This window comes from Ictalurus punctatus, chromosome 20 (assembly GCF_001660625.3).
Source record: "Ictalurus punctatus breed USDA103 chromosome 20, Coco_2.0, whole genome shotgun sequence".
NCBI classification, from domain to species: domain Eukaryota; kingdom Metazoa; phylum Chordata; class Actinopteri; order Siluriformes; family Ictaluridae; genus Ictalurus; species Ictalurus punctatus.
Window position 1 is genome coordinate 3,683,099 of NC_030435.2, and position 27,128 is coordinate 3,710,226.

At 39.8% G+C, this 27,128-nt stretch overlaps 1 protein-coding gene across 16 annotated transcripts in view; it reads right to left on the reverse strand.

Annotated features, from left to right (window-relative positions):
• The window catches only part of LOC108280598 (muscleblind-like protein 1), a 111,738-nt gene that overhangs the window by 51,879 nt on the left and 32,731 nt on the right, over positions 1 to 27,128 (reverse strand). For all 16 annotated transcript variants that reach the window (XR_006984251.2, XM_017495742.3, XM_017495741.3 and 13 more), the window contains exon 2: positions 25,778 to 26,665. Coding sequence is in view for 15 of the 16 variants with exons in the window: in XM_017495742.3 (XP_017351231.1) it covers positions 25,778 to 25,951 (174 nt within the window). In the remaining variant the exon portion in view is untranslated. The remainder of the gene's footprint in view (positions 1 to 25,777; positions 26,666 to 27,128) is intronic.

The following is a 27,128-nucleotide window of genomic DNA, read 5'->3' on the forward strand; positions in this document are numbered from 1 at the left end:
CTGGAATCTACCCTGGATACACATTCACACCTAGGGGCAATTTAGACTAGCCATTCGACCGACCAGCATGTTTTTTGGGAGGTTGGAGGGAACCAGAGGATCCAGTGCACACAGGGACCCTGAGCTCAGGATCCTATGGAACCATGACATGGCAGCCAGCTTGCTGCCCAGTTATCAATTGCAACTTGTTAAGCTACAATAAACTGAGATTGAAAACATCTAAGCTACAGCCAAACTTTCATAAAGTAGCTAGCTAGATTATAAACTACTAAGAAAAAGCACCTAACTGCCCTAAGGCTAGGGTAGAAGACACATTAGACATTTTGAACTTCGCACCTCTGGGATTAGGGGATCAAATCCCACCTCCACACTGTGTGAGTGGAGTTTGCATGTTCTCTCCGTGCTTCGGGGGGTTTCCTCCGGGTACACCGGTTTCCTCAACCCAGTCCAAAGACATGCGCTGTAGGCTGATTAGCATTTCCAAATTGTCTGTAGTGTGTGAATGGGTGTGTGAGTGTGTGTAATGGGTTGGCACCCTGTCCAGGGAGTCCCCTACCTTGTGCCCCAAGTCCCCCAGGATAGGCTCCAGGCTCCCCTGTGTAGGATAAGTGGTATGGAAAATGGATGCATGGATGGATGGTTATGTGAAAAAGGGAAAATTCTGGTACATAAATGGACCATAATTACCATTTAAATGAGTGGTCACCAACCCTGTTCCTGGAGATCTACCTTCCTGGAGACTTAACTCCAACCATAATCATGCCCACCAGACCATTTAATCATTGCCTTACGAAGTTCTTGATCAACTAAAACAGGTGTGTTAGATTTTGGTTGGAGGTGCAGTAAGGTAGATCTCCAGGAACAGTGATAAAGCGCTTTAATGCTTCACAACTATCCACCTTTCTAGGTAAAAGAAACACGTTAAAGGTACAATAAGTGTACACTTAAGGGTCAGCTTTCCAGGGAAAAGTACAGTTTAGTACCATTTTTAAGTAAACAATCGAAACTCCAATCTAGGGGTTAAATGTTCCCAGGGATCCATCAGCTTTTATCTGGCTGCGTTGAGATTTAAACTACCAACCTGCATGTCATGAGCACATAACCCTCAACGTAATAGCTTGGGTGTTAATAGCATGGGCGATATCATGTCCTTGGGTCTCATGCTGGCGCGCTGTTAGGAGACGGCTGCAAAATCTATTAATGCGGCGGTTTATAATGTTCCTCATTATATTTCACTGCTATACATGCAGAAAAAAATTTCTCTCTTTAACAGTATGCCTCTGTTGGGTATATAAAACGCATCATTTCTCCTAGGCCATCAGCACATCATTTTGTCATTGACATTCAAGTCCTCTCGCTTTTACAGCACCCTTGTGGAATTGTTAATCTACATACTGTATATCCCTTCCTTTAAGACTTAACTGCACCTTGTGAAGCTCTAACAGAAAAAAGAAAAAGAAAACAAAAACGCTCAACGTTTGAATCGAACGTCCTTGAAACGACAAGCGTCATCTTCTTTCTTAGACGTAGCTGCACACAGCTAGCACTGAGATTCTGGGTTAAGCAGATAACCAAGGATTAGCATTCATTGCAGTTCCCTTCTCTTCCCACACTAACTAACACCGCACTATCCAGGGGGTATTCCCTCATGTGTGGAATACCAGCACACAATCAGAGAAGACAGTGGTGAAGTTCACCAGCTATCCAAGATCAAGTGTGAGCACAAAAATAGGAGGTGTCTAGCAGCTGACCTGCACATAAGACTAGGTGATGTATGAATGGTTGCTCCTGCAATATTTCTGCGAGCACTATTAATGCTCCTTTTTACATTTGGCATTTTTGAGAAGTCTTGTTATTCCTCCGATGAAAATGGTAGATGAGACAGTCAACGTATGGATCTAGAGTGATTGACAACTGCGTAGATGTATTGAACTCTCTGATATTAACTGAAACTCTGTAGTTGTGCTGATTCACGACATCATCTCCTGGTTGTCCATCCCTCCATCCATTTTCCATACTGCCTATCCTACACAGGGTTGCTAAGGACCCTGGAGGCTATCCCAGGGAACTCGGGGCACAAGACAGGGTGCGAACCCATCACAGGGCACAATCGCACACCTATTAACACACTACAGATAATTTGGAAATGGCAATCAGCCTACAATGCATGTCTTTGGACTGAGGAAGGAAACTGGAGTACCCCAGAGGAAGCCCCCTAAGCATAGGGAGAATACGCAAGCTCCACACACACAGGGTGGAGGTATGATTCGAACCCCAAACCGCAGAGGGGCGAGGCAAAGTTGCTAACCACTTGAGAATTCTTGATCTTTCTGTACCCCTTCAATCCAGACTATTCCAAAAAAAAAAAAAAATACCCTTACCTTTCTTTTACTTACAAATGAATACCAAATTATTACAGTTAGCTAGACACAACATTCAACACACATTATGTTGCTGTTAAAGACTTTTGACTAACCCTGTATATCTTTGGGAATAAGCTGCCTAGGTAGGCAGATTTTCTGAGTTCCATTTTCACTCCTGGGATAAAAAGCTGTCGCATTGAGAAAACAGCATAAGGACAGCTGAATCGTACATTATTTCGGCAACATTGTACACATCCTTCCACAAAAGTTTGAAATGATCTGCAGAACTGAGTTTGTGATGAAACTGAAGCATATCCAGAATGCCAAGCATGAATGCCAGAGTTATTTTGGGGTACGCTGCTCAAAAAGAACAGGCATTGGTAAAAATTTATGTCGAATATAATTTTTTTTTAAACCGAAAAAACTACTAAAACGTTATAGGAACATTCATTCAGGAATCTAAAGTTTGCCCTCATTATTAATGCAAGGATATGTGAACATATACAATTGGAAGCACCCAGAGCTGCCAACATAGCTAACAAGATAATCCTACCAAGCAGATAGAAAAAGGAATTTGACCACAAACAAAAAAACAAACAAACATGGTGTAGGAATTTTGATTTTTATTTTTGGACAATTTATTGTTTACTATGCACCAAACAGCAGTGAGGAAACAGCCAGGTAAAAGTCAGGTGTGGAGCGACCGCTACTTAAAAATGAGCAGCATTTCCATTTCTTTTTCACTGCACAAAGACACAACAGTCCCACCCACTTGGTTTCTATTGGCTCACACAAAAACCAGACAGTTCTCATCTATGAACTTGGCTTGAATCAAAATGAATCGCAACCATAACCCAATGGCGTAGCTAGAATATATCCTAGTTATGAGTGTGCAAGTATGATAGCATGCAAGTGTAATAGTGTGCAAGTATGTTAATTTGACACAACCTCTTTGGTTCACTTCCTGCAGCAGATAATAGAACCTTGCTAGAGTGGTCTTGGAAGCCGACTGAGACCAGTTCGCACTGACTTATTTATCGGTTCTTTTGGTTCATACTCGAGCGTGAGTGCTCTGTGCTCTCACCTGCCAAAAAACCTGCACTGAGTGGGAGAACACATCAGGGTGCGATTCAAATGAATTGTATATGTGAAAGCACCCTTAGAGACATTAGACGAGAAAATCCTCTCGTGCCTTAATCCGGCAGGGTTGCATGCTTGAAGAATAAATTCCTTTTCCAGCCCATTCAAGCACAGCTAAAACAATCGCATGTGTAAAATTGACTTATGTAACACATGAATGACTTCTGAAAACATCACACACCTACAAGGTCCAAAGGCTCGAACTTACATAATAGCTTCCGCACCCACCGTATTGATCACTAATCTAATTCTACGAGCAGTGAGTGGGAGAGAAAGAGACAGCGTTAGAGATTATGCAGTGTGCATGTGTGTGTGCGTGTATGTGTGTGAGTCCTTGGACCAGGAGCGTACCACTTCTGAATATTAAACAAATGTCAAGAGGTATCAAGCGTCACAGAGGTGCCCTTGAGAATTGAATAAAAACAATATGTGTGGAAGGACCCAAAACTAATTTCATATTGCTGGAGAACAGCTGACTGAGCTGAAGTGTGTACATGTGTGTGTGCGTGTGTGTGTGTGTGTGTGGAGAGGAGAACAGACACACAGAGCGAGAGTGCCATGAGCTATGGTGAATTGAAGAGATAGCTTGCGTTGAATGGAGGGTGGAGTTGAAGCTGATTTATTTGTTTATTTATTTATTTTAAATCTCTGTGCTTCTCGTGCTCCTGTTGGCCTTCAGGTTACGAACTCGCCCACATCGATCGTCACTGATCAACAGGAGGATAGCTCCACTTCAACAGAATAGGAGTGTAGGGGGATGGCGCAAAGGGCTTACCTCAAATAAACACTGCATATCCAAGTCTGTCCTTCCAACAAGTAACAAATAGTATGAAAGGTTCAGTGGAAGACCTAAGAACTGCTCCTGTCATCATAAAGACTGTCCTGTGCTCAACCCGGGAATTTCCCTTCCCAGCGTCACATCTGCCTTGCTCATAAGGGATCTAAATCTATGCTTGTATTTCTAAAAAAAAAAAATGAAAGAAAGACCCCCCCCCCCTTACTTTAAAAAAATTTAACAAGTAGCAGTACCGCTAATGGATTTCATACGAACAAATCGATAATAAAAGCTAACCTCTAATCCCAGTCTTCACTCTATCCGCTTATACTATTTTTCCCGCAACATGACTCATTTCTAAAAATTTCAATCGTGACATCATGTTCAGTTCAATAGCTGCGTCTGCTTAGGGACCAGAAATCAAATTTTTACATTTACTTTGGTTCATAAAACACATCGCGAGCAACTCCAGCCATGAGACTCGTTTCCTGTGGCACAAAAATTATGATATATTTCAACCAAACCCAATGTGCAGCCGGAAATGATTTTGCTCTTCCTGATGATAGAATTGTGGGATAAACGAGTTAAGCTCTGCTGAGCGATAGCAATGACCACAAACACTGTTCCAACAGACACCATAACAATAAAAACGGATTAGAGCTATCCCTCACTCTGACCTCTTTCTCTAACTGAATTTTTCCCTTTCTCTGTCTGTCCAGGTCTTTTCTGTCATCTGGAACAGTATATCGGTCCAGTTGCTTGCCAAAGCACAATACACAGTATGGATGCTTACCAACAAGCCGATTGATTTATCTCTCCACTGGACCATTAATAACTATACAGTATATTGCGGTATCGTAGATGTATAGTATTTATACATCCATCCATCCATCCATCTTCTATCCCGCTTATCCTTTTCAGGGTCATGGGGAACCTGGAGTCTATCCCAGGAAGCATCGGGCACAAGGCGGGGTACACCCTGGACAGGGTGCCAATCCATCGCAGGGCACAAACACATACACACTCACACACCCATTCATACACTACGTACACTTTGGACATGTCCATCAACCTACCATGCATGTCTTTGGACTAGGAGAGGAAACCGGAGTACCCGGAGGAAACCCCCGGAGCACGGGGAGAACATGCAAACTCCAAACACACAGGGCCACGGTGGGAATCGAACCCCTGACCCTGGAGGCGTGAGGCGAACGTGCTAATCACTAAGCCACCGTGCGCCCAGTATTTATACATGAATTGAACAAATGAAAAATGATTAAGACTTGACAATAACAGTACATGAATAGTCAGCATTATTAATAAAACCAATGTAAAACGTTTAAACAGTAAACTGTGTCGTGTGTGGATCACTCCCCCAGGTCCTAGTGCCCACCCAGGAACAGGCTAATGTATATTGGGCCCCCTGGCGACAGCCTAGCGCCCCCTAGCGATGGCCTAGCGACGTCCCTGCTTAAGGAGCATTGAAGAGATAGAGGTAGTCTGGCAAGCCCGGTCTTGACAAAAATGCAAGTTCATTTTTTTTGCTCTTAGAATTGAAAAACAATGTGTAAAATGTGTGTAGGACCGCAGGTGGTAGGATTTGAAACGAGTATCACACACTACTGTGGTGCATCGTGACATGCATTACGTTTAAAAAGACATACCAAATGAACACTTTTGTTTTGTAAAGGTCAGTAGGAATTAGCATCTATGAACAAAAAACAAATAGCCTGGACATGAAATCTACTTGTCTCAGGCAACTGATTTGTCCATAAAGCACGAACTACAGCAAATGGTTCAGTATTAAACATTGATGTGGACAGTAGACCTTCTGTGTTGAGATTTGACGCCGGACTACAAAAACAAAACATCAATAAAAGAGACTATCCAGCATGGTGGACAGTCAAAATATCCAGAACAATAGCCAGTTTTTATACAAAAGCATTTCCCTAGCTAACAATTTTAGCTTAGCAGAATGTTTTCAACACCAGTGTCAATTCGCTATAGAACCCAAACGACCCTGCAATGAGCTACATTGCTTTAGCGCTGAAGGAAGAAATCGGGTGCTATCTAAACATCCAGTCTTGTTAGGACTGAGAGAAAGTTTACTCTGTGATGGAAAGAGCTTAATGGAATACAGCATGTCATTCCAAAATGCTATTATGGTTAGCAGTGTGTGGGGGAATCCTTTATTAGCATGATTAGCATTCCTGAGGGGAACGGTTCATTTAGAACGGCCATTTCTTTCATCTCAAAGCAAGAACAAGGGATTTTTTTTTTGTTCTACTGAAAGTTTAAGCTTCTAAATAAAACTCAGACAAACCAATACACACACACACACACACACACACACACACACACACACACACACACACACATTTCCATACTTCCCTCTCAAAGCTAAACAATTTTAATTTCAGCTCTCAAACGAGCACGAGAGTGATTTTCTTACCCCTTCTGTCTAGCTATGTATTGAAAAGACTGTACTTAAAGTTCAGGCTTCAAGCCTGAGGCCTTTGGCGCCGAGCCTGAACCGCGCTGGCACAAAGTCTTAACCTCACCCCTTCTTTCCTTCCTTCATTCCCCTTCTTTACCCTCCCTCCTCCCTTCTGCTTTTTAAATTAGAGGGAGTCTATTACCCTCGTCCCTGCGGGAGGACTTCACCTTACGCGAACTTTCAGCCTGCCATGAAGATAGCAAAAAATAGACAGGCTTAATAGGTTATAATATCAAAATGGCACAACTGCCTCACATACTGTATGCATACTTTCACAAACACGACGGTCAAGAATGTTCCCTCACACCACCGCACACAGATTCACACACACATGACATAAAGGCCAGTCCGAATTCTTGTCTTAATTGTTGCATGCATCATTTAGACAGGCTGATTCAGTGATAGATGGAAGACTCGGGCCTTCAGCAAAGTGCCTCGCTCGGCCATTCCCTGTTATTTTAAGCCAGCTATGCGATCCAAGGAAATGACTTGCATTTTTTTCACCGGGGTAGATCGGAACAGGAAAAGCGGACAGAGGAAAAGGTAGGGCGAAACCGACATGAGATCGAACATGAGGTTGGGAGTGCGTGACGGAAGAGGGGGCGCAATAGAAAGCAGTTGACTTTTAAATCAGGCAAATAAATCCAGTCGTCCTTAGCGGAATTATGGCATCGAATGAAGCGCTGCAACAGAGTAACCCAAAATCAAAGTTGCTTTAAACTGGCTTGTCCCATCAAACATCTGACGCAGTCCAACCTTTGAAGTCTAGAAAAGAAAGATGAGAGGCTCTCCAAATAAATAAATAAATAAATAAAAGCCACTTAATAACTCCTACACATATCAAAGCAGCATTTCATTGGCTTTTTAAAAACACTTTACAGTTAGTCCTGTGCTTTCTCGTACTGTACGTATGCTCGGATAGACACTGACACGGCAGCCTCATGTGGGTTCCATCAGAGCTGACAGGGTTGATGAGGGTTACCCTTTAAATAGATCCCGTCCCAGTACATGGCAGCTCTTAATTGCTACGCTTCCCTACTTAGAGAGCGACAAAAAAAATAATAAAATAAAATAAAGACAGGGCAAAAACCGTCAAACTAATGTGGACAAGAAGCCTAGACAGAGATCAAGTGAGAGACACATTCATCCCTATGAGGTCCTCTATAATCAGGTCTCTGGTAGCACCTCGGCTGGTTTTTGCTTCTTGTCCTTGTCTGCCTTTTCAAGGTTGGCACCAAACAAGGTCACCACAAATTTGCCACATGAGACATGCTTGCTTATTGAAGCGTCACTTTAAAACGGCGTTAAAGCTGCGTTTCCTGTCACTGGACGTAACGAACGTGTTATTATCCTGTATGTGTACATCATGTACTGTGTATGTTCTAGCCCGTACAAGATTCTTCAAATGACTTCTCAGCTCATTAATATAAACCTTAAAAGATAAGGTTTATATTAATGATAATACTGTACATGGTCAGTTTTATAATAACAACTTACACCGGAATTTGTACAGCAGAATTGTTCATTTCTTTAATTACTGGCTGTAATGTACAGTTGAGGTCATAAGTTTACATACGCTTTTATTACATAATGTTAATAATTTAAATAAAATAAGAGGGATCATACAAATTGCAATTTTTTTTTTTTTTGTATTTTTTTTTAATACCGTCCTGTATAAGCTATTTTACATAACAAATGTTTACATAAAGTGCCCTCCACAAATATTGGCACCCTTGGTAAATATGAGCAAAGAATGCTGTGAAGAATTCTCTTTATTGTTTAGCCTTTTGTTTAAAAAAAAAAAAAATCACAAAAATACTCTGCTCTCATGGATATCAAACAATTGCAAATACAAAACACAACACAAGTTTATTAAAAAATATCTTTGTTAAATATAGGTGTGTAACAGTTATTGGAATTCATATGAGAAAAATATATTTTAAGTATATTCCCGTTGATATTTTACGTTTTATTTTTTATTATTATTATTTTTTTTAGTACACCTGGGTGACTAGGAACAGGAAATTGTTCAACCATGACGTCCTGTTTCACAGGGGTATAAATATGAGGTAACACACAAGCCAAATTCTCTTAGTCATTCATAACAATGGGTGAGAGCAAGGAATATAGCTGTGATGTGCAGCAAAAGGTTGTTGAGCTTCACAAAATGGGAAGTGGCTATAAGAAAACAGCACAAGCGTTGAAAATGTCCACTTCCACCATCAGGGTAATAATTGTGAAGTTCCAATCAACTGGAAATGTTATGAATCAACCTGGAATTGGACGTGTGTCTATATCGTCTCAACGCACTGTGAAGAGGACGGTTCGAGTGGCCAAAAAATCTCCAAGGATCACAGCTGGAGAATTGAAGAAGTTAGTTGCATCTTGGGGTCAGAAAGTCTCAGAGGGACTCGTACAAAGGGACTATTACAAAAGGTGCAAACATTCACTGATGCTCAAGAAGGCAACATGATACATTAAGTGCCGGGGGGTGTAAACTTTTGAACAGGATGATCGGTGTTAATTGTTATTATTTTGTCTTCTTGGAAATGTGTATCTTATACAGTATCACAACATCCATGTAGAATGTAGAGGATGGACATTATCATCAGCATGCCTAGTGTAATGAAACAACACACACACACACACACACACACACACACACACACACACACACACACACACACACTCACTGAGAGATCATGGTCACTAACAGAGTGGATCTCATGACATTAAGGCAAAGTGACAGATCCAAACTGGAAGAGCTAATTATCTCTTCCCTAATGGCCACTGACCCTCCCCTCCCCCTCTTTCTTCTTCTTCTCCTTTGTGGATGGCAGAGACCTGTCTTTGTGTGTGAATGAGCCTTTGTTTGGCTTTCTGTTTCAGCTATGGTGCCACACACACATTCATACACACACACACACACACACACACACACACACACACACACACGCACACACACACACACATACACAACTGGCACGAGCAGGCAACATGGAAAATACACAGGACGCAGCGGCTGCTTCCACCCCTGCAGTCTTATAAAATAAGCCTGGTGGTTTCCGCTGTCAGCGTTAGCGAGAGGCGGCTCTATGAACGTGCCAGTAGCTTTCCACTTACACACACATAGCTATAAAATGGTTTAAAAAAAATAAAAATCAATAAATAAAACCCACTCAGGGTCTTTGCTGTACTTGGCTGTTGATAGAAAGGGAGGAGTAAAGTGAGTGAAAAACACACACACACACACACACACACACACACACACACACACACACACACACACACACACTTCAGGTTTCCAGCTAGCTTGCAAATGAATCCAGCAGAGTTAAAGTTAAAAAACAAAACAAGATTGGACAGAATGAGATTGGACGGAAATAAACCCACACAGATAAAGAGTCATCAAAGCAGTCTACGCTTGTTTGTCACGTAGCGTTTGCTTGCTGTTAATTGTTGGATTAGCTTTTGTTTGCTAGCACTTGCTAGGTTACAGTTTGCTCAACAGGTTATCTTTCACTTGTTATGACTAGAAAAGGCCGTTCAATCAGGAACGTACAGTATAAACTCTGCAGATTCCAAGAGAGACATCAATTGATTGGTTAATGCTGCATTCACACCATGTCAGAATTACCGTAATTACTAGACAATGCGTTACTAGAGATGAAGTTGTTGACAACTGTAAAATACATTACAATAAACTACAGTAAACTATATTGTATGTCTTTTGTTTATTTTCAGATTAAATCTTGGATTATTAAGACATTAATAATAGCCAATTATATGAATTATTACACAGAAATATCATGAGATAAATACTTAACTACATTTTACTGCAGAATCCGCCGCCATTTTGAGTGTTTCCACATGACATTGCAGAGGTCAGGTGGTACCAGTCGGAGCTCTCAGAAAGTTCTTAGTTTACAAGTTTACGCATTTTACAAGTCGGAATCTCGTAGTTATTGTAATTAGGACATGGCGTGAACGCAGCTTAAGTTTAAGAGCTAAAGTTATACAGATTAACCCCGCCCACTTTGCTTCAAAGGGGGACAAATTGTGCTGTAGACATTAAAAAGTCACCAGCTGTTCATTCGTCATACTGCACTTTGTGCCGTCGTTAGCCTAAGAAGTATAATCGACAATTTTACAAGAAGTTATTTAAAGCTAGCTTTTTGGAGACTTACAGTATAACCCAAACCGAAACACTGCCTAGTCTAGAACGTCTGAATGCTAGTGTGAGAGGGTGAGAATACTGAATTGAATCGTAACATGATTGACAGGTAATACATGATAGACCCACCTCCTTTTCCTGATTGGTTAGATCCTTGTGATCTACCTTACATGTTTATTGCATCCTAGAACTATCCTAGTGAGTTCTCCTCAGCATAGATATTATATTGAAGCTACTTTTAAATATGAAGTTTATCTTATTCATCATAAATGTGTACAGGGAGACATTTCATGAGTAAGTGATAGCTTAGCACTAAGATTGTGTGATAATGCTAGTTCAAATCCTATCCGAGAACTATCAGAGGGCCACTGATTGGCCATTGAGGAACACCTTTAACCTTCAGCTGATGCAAGGGTGTGTTACTGTAGAAATACTGACTTTCTTTTCGAGCAGTGACATAGCCAGACGTTTTACAATGGGCTGGCCAGGTCAGATGCAATAACTTTATTGGGATGGCAGTCTGGGGTGTGCAAAATACTAATTCCCATTCAAAGAAATTCACATCATGTATATATATAGGTCATATATATGGCTCGAGTAGGATTCCCATCAGGATATTAAATCAGGACAGTAAATGGCCCACACTGGATATATTTGTTTGTCATCTAGCAAGCTACCTAAAAGTCACATCTAACAAAGTAATGAACTGAAGAAGTCCAATGTCATGCCTCCAGATTGTTAACATAGAAAAAAAAAAAGACGAGTATGAAGAAAATCAGTATTACTGAAAACTTTTGTACCCCTGGTGGAAATGATTTGTTCGGTTCACTCTATGAAAATGAGTCCTCGTTAAAAAAAGAAGTCATTCCTTCCTGATTTGCATTCTTTTAAGTCAATCAAGTTGGTAGTAGAGTGGAGTTCTACGTGCAGGAGGGAACACAAAGAACTCCAAAATGTGTTTCGATTTTTCCACTGAGCACATATGAGCCGCTCTGAGGCTGAGCTCTCACCTGAATTAATTCTCTCCTCCTATCTCAGTGCCCTCCCCCATCTCTCTTTCTGTCCTCTGTCCCGCGCTTGTCTGCATTTTAATTCCAATGTTTGTGTTCCTGCAGTGCTTCTAAGGCTTACAAATGGCCTGCTTAAAATCGTGAGATGGCTAAGGAGGGGAAACAGGGGATGAATATTAGACAGGACGGGTGAACGAGAGAGAGGGAGAGAGAGTGAGAGAGAGCGCTAGAGAGAGAGAGAAAGAGCCGACTCATTTCAATCAAGATGCAGGCCGCATCACCTGAAATGATGAGACGTCACGACTCAATAGGCATTCAGCTACTGATATGTCCTGGGGAAAAATCCAGACCAGTGTCGATAACTCTTTCTTCTTCACTATTCAACATGATCTCTCTTTTTTCAATCTCTTAATCTCTGCAATCAATCTTTGGTTGAAGTCTCACTGTTATACTGTGTTGGACAGTGTTTATATGCTTGTGCGTGTGTGCATGTGCGTGTGTGTGTGTGTGTGTGTGTGTGTGTGTGTTTATGATAGCCATTCTCCAGTTGTTATATTTCACAAATCACTTCCACAATAGACCACTCTTTCTCTCTCTCCATTCTCGACTGAGCTAAGAAGTACACAATAATCTTTTTATCGCTTTTTTTTTTTCTTCACGTATACAGCCTCGTATAGCATATCCTTCTGGTTCCATATAGCACTGCACTGTCTTTTCAAATGCACTGCACTATAGAAAAACCCTTGAACATTTCTAGGGAAAAACAAATAGAAGTAACCTTCATGACAGTTCATACAGAAACACCAATTTCCATTTTTGGTTCCAGACATCCATCCCTTCATTGTCCCTCTATATTAAGTAGAGCATACTCTGGGCGTGTGTTGTTACAGGACACACACACACACACACACACACACACACACACACACACACACACACATATAAATATATATATATATATATATATATATATATATATATATATATATATATATATATATATATATATATATATATATATATATATAAAGAGAGATAGCAAAGATGATCCAGTTAGAGAAGAAGCTGTGTCACTGTAGCAGTTATAGAACTGAACGCAAGCTATAAGATCAGTTAGCTTTGGGATTAATTTAGATAGTTCATGTCCAAATAGTTTTTGTTTTGCTTTAATATGACTTTTTATTTAACTCCCGCTCGATACTGGTAAAAGATTTCTGACTGCACTACCCTAATGTTAGCTAGCTGATGTTAATGTGTTAACTAACACAAAGTTAAGTTACGGTTAAGGTTAAGTTACAATGAAGTTATGTTAAGATGAATTAAAATGAAGTTATTGTTAAGGTGAAGTTTAGTTTAAGATAAAGTTATGGCTAAGGTGAAGTTTAGTTTAAGGTAAAATTTATGGTTAGGGTGAAGTTATGGTTAAGGTGAAATTAAGGTTAAAGTGAAGTTATGGTTAAGGTGAAATTAAAGTTAAGGTGAAGTTATTGGTTAGGTGAACTTAAGATGAAGTTAAGGTGAAGTTATGGTTAAGGTAAAGTTATGGTTAAGATGAAATTAAAGTTAAGGTGAAGTTATTGGTTAGGTGAAATTAAGGTGCAGTTATGGTTAAGGTGAAATTAAGGTTAAAGTGAAGTTATGGTTAAGATGAAATTAAAGTTAAGGTGAAGTTATTGGTTAGGTGAACTTAAGATGAAGTTAAGGTGAAGTTATGGTTAAGGTGAAGTTATGGTTAAGGTAAAGTTATGGTTAAGGTGAAATTAAAGTTAAGGTGAAGTTATTGGTTAGGTGAAATTAAGGTGAAGTTATGGTTAAGGTGAAATTAAAGTTAAGGTGAAGTTATTGGTTAGGTGAAATTAAGGTAAACTTATGCTTAAGGTGAACTTAAGCTGTGATATTTGTCAAGGTGAAGTTGAAGTTAAGGTGAAGTTATGGTTAAGGTGGAGTTATGGCAAAGGTGACATTATGGTTCAGGTGATGTTATGGTTTTGGTGAAGTTAAGGTTTAGGTAACAGGTGGGGTTCAGCTGAGTTAAAACACTATATGTACAATATTCAGCAGCATTACAGTCTTGCATGTTAGAGCTCAGATTTTACATAAAATAGTGTCGGTAAGACTACCCCCACATTCCCTCTTAGTCGGTTATTTTTAGTGACTGAGTGATTGAGGTTCCACTCTCCTGGATTTCTCCAGAGAGTCACATTACTTTGATTCCACCACAGCCAACAGCCAACTGGTCAGCATCAATACAGTCAATCTGTTTTCCCACTTGCCTTAATAAGTCATTCCTGCTCTCTTTAAATAAGTAAATGCACAAAATAAATGAGGCACTAAGTACAGTCCCACGGGGTCAGAACACAGCAGAGTTGACTTCGTTGCCGGCTTTATTATAATCGATTCAACGTGTTCGCTAATTATCAAGCCCTGTGAGAGGTTAATCATGTGGAAGTGCATGTCTCAGATCTACATTACAAAGCCAAAGCGGCACAGAAGAAATACCTAAAGATAAACGTTATCCTGGTGTTCTCCTTAATTAGTTACCTCTAGCATCACCCTCTCATTTGTAGTTAGAATACTTTTGTAAATGTTTAGTGCCATTGCTTATTTGGCATTAGTATGATCAGGAAAACATAGAACAGGTTTGTTCTTTCACGTTAACTAGGGTTAGTGGTAGCTTATAGTGCTAGCCCGCTAGAAATAGCTAGCTAACTGTATAAACATGTTTTTAGCATAAAATCTACTAAATGCCAGTGTATAATTCACAGCCTGTCAGCATTCCAATTGTTTCTCAAAGTGTGAAATATCATAAAAGTTTAGGTATATTGATAATTAGTGTCGATTAGCTAAAAATCAAAACAGGCAGACTACTTTATTGGACATCTTTGAAGCGCGCTATGCTAAATAAATATGAATTCTAGCATCGTGGCTGCTCAGCCTTTCTCCTGTAGTAAGTAACGGCGTCAAAACCAAAAACACCAAGCGGGTCGAAGAGCTGTACAGAAGAGATAGACAGATATGCTTCGTGAAATGGAAATGGGTGTGTGAGTGTGTGTGATAGTAAAAGGGAAAAATAGATGCACTGTACTGTACTGTAGCTCTTTCTGAATCGTGACCCCCCTGCTAGCTCGTGACCCCCCCTGCTGGCTCGTCTCTATTGCTGATTTGTATGCGTGTGTATGTGTGAAGCTCAAGAAAAGAGAAAAGCAGCGAGAAAAGCAGAGGAAACAATCCTCCATAGTCCTGATGAAACATGTAGTGTGTAGAATCAATGCTTTTTGCTCTATTCTACAGGACCTAAGTCCGCACTGATGTCCATTGTGTTGATTTGGCGTGACCTAATCTACTCTGATCGCTTGTCCCTGGCCTCTTTTCTCTCTGACTGATGTACGAGACTGAAACCGGGTGTTAAACATCGACCGCCCCTCTAAGTGCTGCTTTGAACCAATTTGCTCTTTTTCCCCCCATTAAACCACGTGCGTCATCCTTAATACATCCTCTTCTTATTCCTTTATTGCCTTTCTATCTGTTCTACCTCTCTCAGTATTGCTTGACTGCATGAGCTACAGTAAACCCTCCTCTGTATATTTCTTCCTCAATCTACCTGCTACACGATGAAGACAATCTCTCATGTACTACACAGTGTGCACTTGTCATTACTCAAAGAGCTTGTTATGGGCTGTGCTCTGGAGAAAAAGACATAAGGACGTGCTAGGGTGGACGGTGGCAGGCTCTCCGTCTCTCTCTGTGTGTGTCTCTCGCACCTGAACAAGGGCAAGGACAGCATAACGGGCAAAGCGACACCTACACATGCATTTTCACGCTGCCGCTCCTGGCACCGTGGCGAGCATATGGGGAAAAATGTGAAGGCAGTCTACCGTGGTGCGTTTTCAGTGCTTATTGAGATGAGACAAGGTCAGCTTGCTTTTGTGTTGATTGAAAAAGTCATGATGATGAACTGACTGTTTTAACTCCGTGCCGTGACTAGAATTACCGAGTCATTTTTTCCCCGTCAAAAGTCATTACGTGCAAATAGAGATCGCGATATAGCACGAGTTAAGCTTCTCTAGATCTGCTTTATGGCTATGAAGTACTTAACGGGAAAAAAAAAGACTCAAAAACACTCATTCTTCTCATGATCACCTCCTCTTAAGGTGGTGAGAGCTTGTCTGAAATGTGACGCTACAGGGCTGCGCATATCTACGCTTCTGATAATGATACGATGTTCGCTAATGCGCGTACGCAAAGGTCTAGAAGTTTCTCCAACATATGCAAGACCACAAACACACCGAATAAGATAGATCACATGTGTAGAGGTACCATGTATCAAAATATTACGTCCAGTGTCTGGATGACTAAAAGAATTACATTTCTATATGTGAAAGCACACTGGGCACAATGACCACACCTATAATCACCTGGAGGAGGAGTCGAAATGCCTAGTTTTAACTGCACGAGAAGGAACTTCAGATTTAACGAGCAAGTGAAACAGTTAGAACTTTAAACAGTTCTTCTCTTGCCTTTTCAAAATCACATTTCTCAGATGACTTCCGGTCACTTTTGAAACCCCTGAAACGTAGACAGTTTACAAACTGTCTATCATCAGAGGAATAAGATTGGAAGATATATAGACTCTCACACTGTCTGTAAAGCAAAGAAAACAGTAACTGGAGGCAGTGCAAGTAGTAATATCTCAGCTACAAAAAAGAAAGAGCAATGCCCTGACATACTAAAGTGCAAAAACAACTGAAAGGAAAAAAAACAAAACAAAACAAAAAAAACAAAGACTAAAGCAATGAACCAAAGTCCTAAAACAACTGTCACTGTAATCAGAAGAAACCTCTGGAGTGCAGGGGCAATTTTCTCTTCACACAAGTCTTCGACCGACAGCTCAATTATATGAGCTCTGCTGCCAAACACAACCCTCCCATCTGCTTTGAAAAGCAATCATGTCCATTAAAACAGCCAATATATGCCACGCTGTCAGGTCCAGCTGGTTATTTGAAAAGCAGGGTTCATTTTAGCAACACATGGTCTTCCCTCGTGTCCTCCTTCACCATTGGAAAAGCGGGATTTACAGTATGCTACTGTTGCATGCTTCTGTGTTCATTTAGCAGTCCGTACTGGATTTCGCAACGTTTTCCGTGATGGTCGCGGCCAAAAAATGCTTGATTTTACTGTGCCTTCCCCACCCCCCCTCCCCCCGCCCGCCCCTCCCAAAAATATGCAATGCAACTTGCTTTCATTTCTGGTGCCAAAAACCGTCTTGAATTGGTGAAATTGTTTTGCACGGTCTTTCGCTGTGATTTTTGCTGGTAAATGAAACCTTTTAGCTGTACTCATGTTCGGCGGACGTGAATCGAAGTGGGCTTTGGCTGAATGTGCGTTTTGATGTCGCGTCTTGGCCCAAAAAGCTCCTCAGAATATTGCCGCGTTTGCTTGATTTGGCGTTAATCCTGGCGGGACTGATTTATGCTAACGTCTGCTCTGTTCACAGTTCTAGTCAAAACAGTAATGTGAAGCGCCACTACGAAACAAAACATCACCACCACAAACGGTCTTATTTATAAACATTAAGTACTCATTAATGACGGTAACGTCACCATCCAGTCACGTTAGCTGTTTATCCGGACCTTCGAACGCGCAGAATTTTATATAACTGGACCGTTTGAACGAAATTGTAGTTGATTATTCCTGTGTCTAACTATTATAGACTTTCTCCTTGAGTAAGATGTGCTCATAATTCCACCTTCGAACTTTTAGAAGGGTGGAAAAGATGGCTGCCTCATCGAACATGATTAGACATGATTAGACATGATTCGCGCCCAATTCGAAAAGGGACTTGACATGAAATTGAAACTTTTTTGTTGTTAAGATGTAAGAACCTAAAATATTACACCTTCTGACTTTTACTATGTATATTTCCTGATTATAATAAATCTTAAAACGTGTGATTTAAAGCTGCAGTACCGATTTCTCTGCTCAAAATCTGATTCAGTACATCCTTTAGAGTATGGAAACCAAACTGCACTGGACTCCTCAGACAAGTCCTCAGACAACTAGATGAACTCGCCCTCCCCCCAACCTGTTTTAGTGCTTTGGCCACTAATAGAGTTTTCTCTACAAACCCATTAGATTCGATCAATAGTCAAATGATTTTTTGCTTTGAGGTAAATCCTCATCGACCTATGAGCAATCAAAAACGTTTCACGCTCATCGATTTGACACGTGTTTTACCATCATACTGTACATATTAGTACTTTGGTATCAAATATAGACATGATATCACGCCATGCTGGCCAAGCAGCAATATGTTTAGTACAACTATTCAGTAAATAACTACTCATGGAACAAGGTTTTTTTCTTTTTCTCTTCTTCTTGTTTGGCAGACTTGATAAACTATGTTATGAGTGTGGATCGATGCATGAAAACAAAAGCGCTTGTGAATATCATGCTGCTTCTTTAGAGCACTCAAACATTAGCAGCCTAATCAAAGCCATGTGTTTTGCAGAATGTGAGAATTTCTGCCTTTATCATGCTCGGTGAACATAAATGCCCCCCTTATTTATTCTTTATTTGCTTTATTTGAAGTTTCCATCTGCTGCTGGCAGAGGCCTTCTGAGCTTCTCTCACCACGAAACTCATGTATGTTCAATGCCACATCCCACACACTCACACTCACACTCATGGTGTTGGAGAAAAATGTTTGCACACACGTCTAATCTGTCCAGACCCCTTGACTTCAAATAGAAATATATCTCGAGGGAGGATTTGAACATCTCAGTGTACAGCGTTTACATTAAAACACGCTGTTTTGTGTGTTGTGATGATTTATTATGTGTTTGTGTGTTAGAGGTACAGTCTGTGAGTTGTGAGATTGTGGTTCATTTTTTTTTTTACCTCAACTTTTATTACCAAGTTAAAGATGTGCCTCAAAAACACATTTTTGATTTTGACTTTTCTTGCGATCACATGACTTTTCCATTTATTTATTTATTTTGTTTAATTTTGAGGAAACTAATTACCTCAATTTTTTTTTAAGTTGTTTAATCAATTTCTTTAAGGCAAATACACTTAAATATAACAAGTTTGAGTTAATTTCTTTGTTAGATTTAAGCGTATTTGGCTTAAAGAAATCGATTTATCAACTTAAAAATTTTTTTTGAGGTAATTACTTTCCTCAAATTTTTTGAGTTAAATGAACTTATCCGGTTTTACAGTGCACCATTTATTGGTATCCATGTTGGAATCTAAATTGATATCAACTTCATTATTTTCAATAATGTTGTTTTTATTATTAATGCTATTCATTTTTTTTTATGTATTTAAATTTAAATGACATTTATATTTTATCTACTGTTTTACTTGAGATAAAATTCCTTTCAGATCTGCACTGATCATTTTATTTAGCTAAAGATGAATATTTAAATACTTTTCAGTAGTGCTACATCATCTTTTTTTTTTAAAGCATTTATGAACTTACGACTTACAGAAGGTAAACAAAATAAAATAATAACGTCGCTTTCCTAAGCAATGAAAATCACGAGGAACAAAATAATCGTATTTAATAGCAAACAAACATAAATATTTTAGAATGAAATGAATGAATTCACTCTTTCTGTCACGGATATTTAAGCGCGGTTTTACTTCCTATGGTGCATAAAATCCACTTAAAAAATATACTCAATCCACACACTTAGATTTTTTACTTTTTTTTCATATTAAATACATAAATAAATAAATAAATAATTAAAAAAAACCCATTCAAATGTAGACTTTTTGTCCTTGAATATGTAAATAATGCAAATGTTACACAGAAATGGAGTGCATCGACGGTGCTTCGTAGCAGTTATGAATTTTTATACTCCTTCAGAGTATAAACAAGAACATTTTAAGCATAGCGCTAATAAATATGGAAGAATGTTGTGTAAAAATAAATAAATAAATAAAAACCCCATTCTGTATAATATTTCGTTTGTAGCCCATACAAACTGACAAAAGTCATTTGTTTGTGAGTCTGGCTTGAGAACTCAAATCTACTGTAAAATGCAGTATTGATTATGTAGAGATGTGACCAGAAGGGTGTGTGTTCAAATCTCAGAACTGTTTCCGAGCCACTAAACCAAACCTTCAGCTATTCATATCTACAGCATGAATGGATTCTCTGCCATATCTGTAAGTCTCTTCAGATAAAACGTTTCTGCCAAATGAGTGGAAAGGTGGCCTTTGTTCGTTCCTCACACATAATTTCCTGTTTTGTGTCTGGCTTTTTCCTGGAATTAATCCGACTAACTGAAAGTGCAGCATTTGTTGAAGACTCATTCAGCTTGGATCTGATTTGCTCAAGGAAAAAATTTTTGCGCTTCCTTTACTTTTTTTTTTTTTTTTTTTTTTTGGTGACAAACCCGATCGTGCCTGCCACGTAGTAAGAACCGTTTTTTTGTTCCCTTTCTCTCTTTTTTTCTATGTTAAAGGTGTAAACGATTCCAGCAAAAGCTGGGCAGAGAACCTGGCAGGGAAATGCCAAGGTGTGTGTGTGTGTGTGTGTGTTATAGTGTGTGTGTGTGTGTGTTAGATCAAGCTGGCCCTTTAACCTGTATGACTAACACAGTGTTCTTCCCTTCAGCAGAATCCAGACCTTAAAGTGGTATAGCACAAAATCCTCTTAATCGCATTTATATTATTTCACTCACAACTCTACTGCAACAAATACCGGGTTTCTAGAGCACTCTAAGAGGACTCAACCTTCTCTGAAGCACAATTCATGCATTTTGGCTTAAATGGGTTTAAAGGGATAGTTTGACACACACAAAAAAAAATAGAAATACAAACAACACACAATGTTCCCTTTGCCTAAAATACAGTTACTCAGCCAAATCGTTCGCTACTTACATGAGCTAACAGGCTAATGAAGCTAAGAAGTAATGGAAGTCTGTCTCACTCAAGCGCTTCATGTTCTTGCTTCAAATTCAATTATTAAACCCAGGATCATCAACAGCATTCTCAACATATTTTCAGCGGAATGATTTATATAAATTATTTAGCCGAAGGCAAAGAGATCGGATCAGACACTAGCTACAGGGCTTGAGACATTACCTGCAAAAGTTGAGGGTTTTAACATTTTGTTTACCCTCTCTGCAGCCATTTGGACACTGACAACATGGAATGTTTTGTTTTTTGTTGTTGTTGTTGTTGTTTTTTTGTTTTTTTTAAAAAAAGACAACGAAACTTCAACAGATGTTTGCAGAGACATGGATAAAAGACTATGCGTTTTGTCTCCTTGCGTCAAATTCAATACAAACGTCTCCTCTGTTCACAGTTCTAGTCAAAATAGTAATGGGAAGCACCACTACGAAGTAAAACATCACCACTTCAAATGGTCTTCATTATAAACATTAACTACTCATTAATGACTAAGCATTAAAAGGTACTGTAACTATTATTACCATCTTGTCATGTTAGTTGTTTATCTGGACCAACTGGACCGTTTTCGAGAAATTGTTGAATACCGCAGTGTCTCATAACACCACCTTCAAACTGATGGGGGGAAAAATATGAAAAGATAACATAGTTATGTGTAGAGTACATTCGCTACATTCACTGATTCTCAATAGGGCAACACACTACATTAAGAGCCAGGGGGGTGTAAACTTTTGAACAGGGTGATTGGTGTAAATTTTGTATAAAAGAGCTTATATTTTTCATTTAGTACTGCCCTTCAGAAGCCACGTAAGATATTTACATGTTTCACAGAAGACTAATTAATAATAATAATAATAATAATAACAATTTACTCCAATCATCCTGTTCAAAAGTTTACACCCCCCTGGCTCTTAATGTATCGTGTTGCCTTCTTGAGCATCAGGGAAGGTTTGCACCTTTTGTAATAGTCGTGTACGAGTCCCTCAGTGTGAAAAGATGGATCTGGATATCTTATAGCGGCTGTTGGAAAGGGGGTCAAATATGCAGAAGATGCTGGAAAAGTAAAGAGTGTTTGGACCTGGAGTATTTTTCTGAAGAACAGTGGGGCAGTTTAACTGCTCAGGACAAACAAGGGACTCATGAAGAACTCTCACAAAACATTAAAACAGTCATCGATCATCCAGGTAACGACACACGGTATTAAGAATTAACAATATTGGATTCTTTTAATATTTAATATACCTCAGTATACAGCTTTGCATTGTATTTCAATTAGTCTCAACATATTAAGTAGAAATGAGGGCATCAACATTTGGAGGAAGTTTCGATAAATGCATGGAATGCTTGAGTTTACTACTTCAGTAAATGACGTGAGCCGCAATACACATATCTGAAAGGTTTATGTTTATGTTAAACACCTCCATTTGGTCAGATTAGTCATTTTAAACTGATTATCAAAAGATAGCAATCCGTATCAAATGTACTTTTCTGTTATATGCCTCTCCAAGTTAATCTCTTATAATATGTGGTTGGTTTCTGTTATTTATTTATTTTTTTTAAATTTTGTGCAAAAGAATTGTAAATATTTGTAGAACAGGGTGTCTGGTGAAGTCATAAATGACTCTCCCTTCTTCACATTCCATATACAGCATTAGTCTTTTTGTTTATTAAAGTCCCTGTCAATCCGATGAACAGCACAGATATGAACATACACGGGGCAGGTCAGGACACGAACCTTTGTTTTGTCAGAGTGTAAAATCAATATTGTAGAATCATTTGAGGTAACTATGCTGGTTTCCTTTGAATCCAATTTCTATGTGTATGGATTTAATTGAACATTTCCCAGCATCCCCGAAGCCAGAGGACACACAGATGTTCACGTCTCAATTTAGGGCAAAGAAGGAGATGTCCCCATGAGCACCAAATATCTAAATACAACCTCAATGACAGTTGATGAAATCATGCATTAGATTTCCCATTATTAATTCATCCTTTCTCCTGTATGCATGCAAACTGCAAAGGTAATGTTACAGGAACCTTGTTTCATAACACCGTAAGAGTAATTACAAGCTGACAGCTCATCTTCTCAGACACGACAACGAGTTGTTTCTATAGAAACAATCGTTCAATGCTTTTTTTTTTCCCTTCTTTGTTGCTAAACACCACCAGTATTTATTATCAGTATGGTCAATAATACAAAATGCGTGAGTTATTCGAAGACGTAAATTCAATTCACAAGCCAGAAGTTTATATTTAATGTAATAAAGGGCTTTCATATTGGGCGTTATCAGTACGTTTGTTTACTAGAAAACAACAGTTAATGGTAACATGACGTTACATATGACGTATTTAGGTGGTAGAGCGGGTTGTCCACGAATCGAAGCCGAAGTGTCCTCGGGCAAGACACTGAACCCAAATTGCTCCTGATGGCAAGTTAGCGCCTTGCATGGCAGCTCTGCTACCATTGGTGAATGAGAACCAGTGTAAAACCGTGTAGAACTCCTAAAGTTAAAATAAGTGCAGACCAGGTAACACCTGAAACCATACCAAATATGGTTCGTTACCAAATAATGTTACCGCAAATTTCAATCTAAGGTCATGCTGCGTGTTGTTTCTTAAAAATGTTCTCCAGTTTTGCAAAGTAGCTGTTATGTTTGGGTTTATGAAGGTTTTGATTGTGAACAACTTCATAGCAATGTGACATAAAAGTGTAACTTAAAAATTCCAAAAATGCAAACTTCCAACAGATACAATAGTTTTCCTCACCAATTCCTCCTCTCAATCGCCTCTCTGTTTGCATTTATTTGTTGTCTCCATGGGCTTTTTGTTTGTTTCGCCACGTGCCTTTGTTTTTGTTCTTTGTTTTGTCTCCACCCCGTCCTGCCATTTGTTTATTCCCTAAATGTGTGCGCCCGCTCTGTGTTTAGCCCTTAATTAGTTTTCCTATTTATACCATGCTGTTTAATTGTGTTTCATCTCTCTTCATCGTGAAGTCTTACCATGCATTTAGAACAATTACTGTAAATCTGAGCCTTATTTTCCAAGCCTGGTTTCCATAGTACTTCCTGGTTTTGCCCATTTATAACCTCGAGTACAGAATATCCTAGTTCGTTGTTGTCTATATGTGTATTGGGACTTGCTATGTATACTGACTATTCTTGGATTAAATAAATAACACCTGCACTTGCATCCTGCCTTTATCCATCGTGAACTTTCCTAATCCAAACAGGTAGTTGTGTTAATCCTAAGAGCATTTTGGACATTTGTAAATAATACACAGTTGGTAGCTGGTAGGCATTTCTGTGCCATGCCAACTCAAGTGTAATTTGCATGATTGCCTTTCGGTACCATTAAAAAAACAAAAACAACCAAAAACATCTCAGCTCCCATCATCTCAAACAATAGGTTATGCAATTTCAATATATCAATATATTGCGACTAAATAATTAATTAATGCTAAAAGGTTACCTCCTGGAAAGTGCATGATTCATGATGCACTTCCATTGCAATATCCCAAAAGGCTAAACTTGAAAGTAAAAGTAAGGAATAATATATAAAGAGAGTTCTGTAATACTGCTTCTCTAGACACGGAGAGTGCTTTCTTATGGTTGAAACAATCAATACTCCAACTCAATCACAGGTTGCTATTAAAGAATGTTTTTTTTTTTTTTTTTTTTTTTTTTTTTTTTACACATCTCTGAGGATTGAGCACTACGAATCGCCACGCAGTAAAAGAAAACAAGATCAGCAGCTCCAGCAGGATGAAGCAACAATGCTCTAACTCGATTTCAATCCAGACAATCTGGATTGTGACGTAGTGGCTGTGGTAACATTTGGCAACCATGAACCTATCAGATTTTTTTAAGTCAATTTGATCTCCATGATATTACTTGGAACTGACATCATCGTCATTAACATCAACAAACTTCAACACAAGCAAGCTTCTTAAAACTTTGGTTGTGGGAAAATATTCATACTGACAGTTAGGCTACATTCACATGACCAGTGTAACGTGACACAGATCTGATTTTCCGCCCAAGTCGATGACACAGATCCATTTTGCTTCTGGACCGTGTAGACACGATAATCCGATCTGTGTATTCCAACGTGACTTTTCATATGTAGATCGGACAGCCATGCTGTAGGAGAATGGTCAGATCGGGATTCACGTGGCTTTTCCCAATGCACGTTTTGCATTCCTTTTTGCATTCTATTTCTAAATTCATTGGGCGGATGAGGAAATGTACTTGATATTTGGGTTAAATGAATAGACTTGAGAAAAACTAGAAGAAATCTAAGGAAAGAGATCAGGTTTTCAAAAGAATTGGGCAAGAAATCAAGTCAAAACATGACTACGATTAGATTTCGGTTGTGTAAACATCAAGGGTGTAAACATCAAGCTTCCACATAATACGGTATGATTCATATTTATAAGACAAGATTCCCTTTTAAATTGATACGTCGTAACAAAGTGTTGGATTGTTACACTTGTAGCTACAATGTCAAAGTAAAAGATGAGGCAAAAGTCTCCACTTAATGTCACGGTCACGCTCAACGTGCCTCTTTTTATGAAAAAAAAATAAAACATTCAAAGCTAGCCATATCCAGAGCACACTGCGATGCAGACTTGGCGTACTAGAGCATTGGTTTGTCGCCTGTACAAATATGACTGTTTGTGATGTTTGTGACATGTGGAAATCATGTAAAACTTATATCAATGTGATGCACAGATGTGTTTAGACCCAGATGTGTTCGTATTAAATACAGACATGAGTCACTTTCAGCTACGAATGTGAACGTTCAAGATTGGTGAATGTAGCAGATCATGTTCATTCCTCAAGTAAGTTCCCGAAAGACGTGTTAAGAAGAAAAGAAGCAGGCTGTGGAGTCACTACTCACTTTGAGGGAGTCGAAGCAGGCGATGACTCTCCCGTTCTCCACCTGGCAGCTTTTGGCCGGATGGGCGAACTTACATTCAGAGTCGGGTCGGGAACAGGTGCCTCGCTGGAACTCGCGACACACCTCCAGCGTCAGCCATTTCGTGTCCCGGATGGGCGTCACATTTACCGCCATTTTGGCTTAAAAGCAAAAAAAAAAAATCCAGACGATATGACGGCGCTGATGCAGAGGAAGCGTTTTGTCCGGTTTGGTTTGTGCACTCGGAAAGCGAGACGAGATTTGGACGTGTTTTGGCTTTTCGTTTGTAGGCACTCAGAAATCAAAACTCAGAGGCCCATTGTCGTGACCTTTTCGATTTTTGAAGCCTCTATCTGTTGAGGCCTCTGTCTCTTGTTTCTTCTTTCTTTCTGTCTCGCTGTCACTCGGTCTCTCCTCAGCTGCGCTGCCAGGCCAGACGGATGGTGAAACTCATTATTGATTACGTGTGGTTGCGGGGAAAGAGGGGGAGAGAGTTGGCGGTGTGGAAAGAGGCAGTAGCAGTCACCTCTCGCCCACACTCACTCACTCACTCACTCACACACACTCACACACACATACGTACACACACATGCGCACACACATGCACACACACACACACTGCCTGGATCCGTCCTTATGACACAGACTCGAGAAGCAACATGGGGGCACACGGCAGGGGGGCGGAGGGTGTTGCTGTGGCGACCAGGTGCGTGGCAGAGGCCGTTCTTGTCCAGGACTGCGGACGTCACTTGGCACTGAAGCGGGTGGCGGGTGGCAGAAGCGGGAAAAAGGGGGCAGGGGAGGGGGGTGTTGCCCTTTCAAGCAGTCCAAGCAGCAGCGGATGTCAAAGGCACGTCTGTCAGTAGCAACCTGCGGGGGAGAGGAGAGAGTTAACGCTTAGCTCTAACACACACACACACACACACACACACAATCAACAGCCTCGGCTCTGAAGTGGAAAAATCAAATGGAGCAGCGTGTCTCTTACAGCGAGTGTTGAATTTGTTAAAAAGCAGAACGAGAGTGGCAGAGCGAGAGCAGACATGGGTCAGAGTGCCAATGTTACTCTCATAGGCGTCTGCACATTGACGAAGGGCGAAACATTTAAATAACAGGTGACCAAACGCAAATAAAAAAGTAAACTAAAAACAAGAGGCCCAAAAACTAAACTTTACACCACGTCTTTAAAAATCCGAGATATTCGAGTCCATAGCGAGCGAGGAAGTGAGATGAAGAGACGCAGAGTGAAGGAAAAGGTAGGGTCTTACGGTTTAGCAAAGAGAGAACGAGAGATTGAAGCAGGAACGGAAAGATCGAGTACATTTTAGGGTAA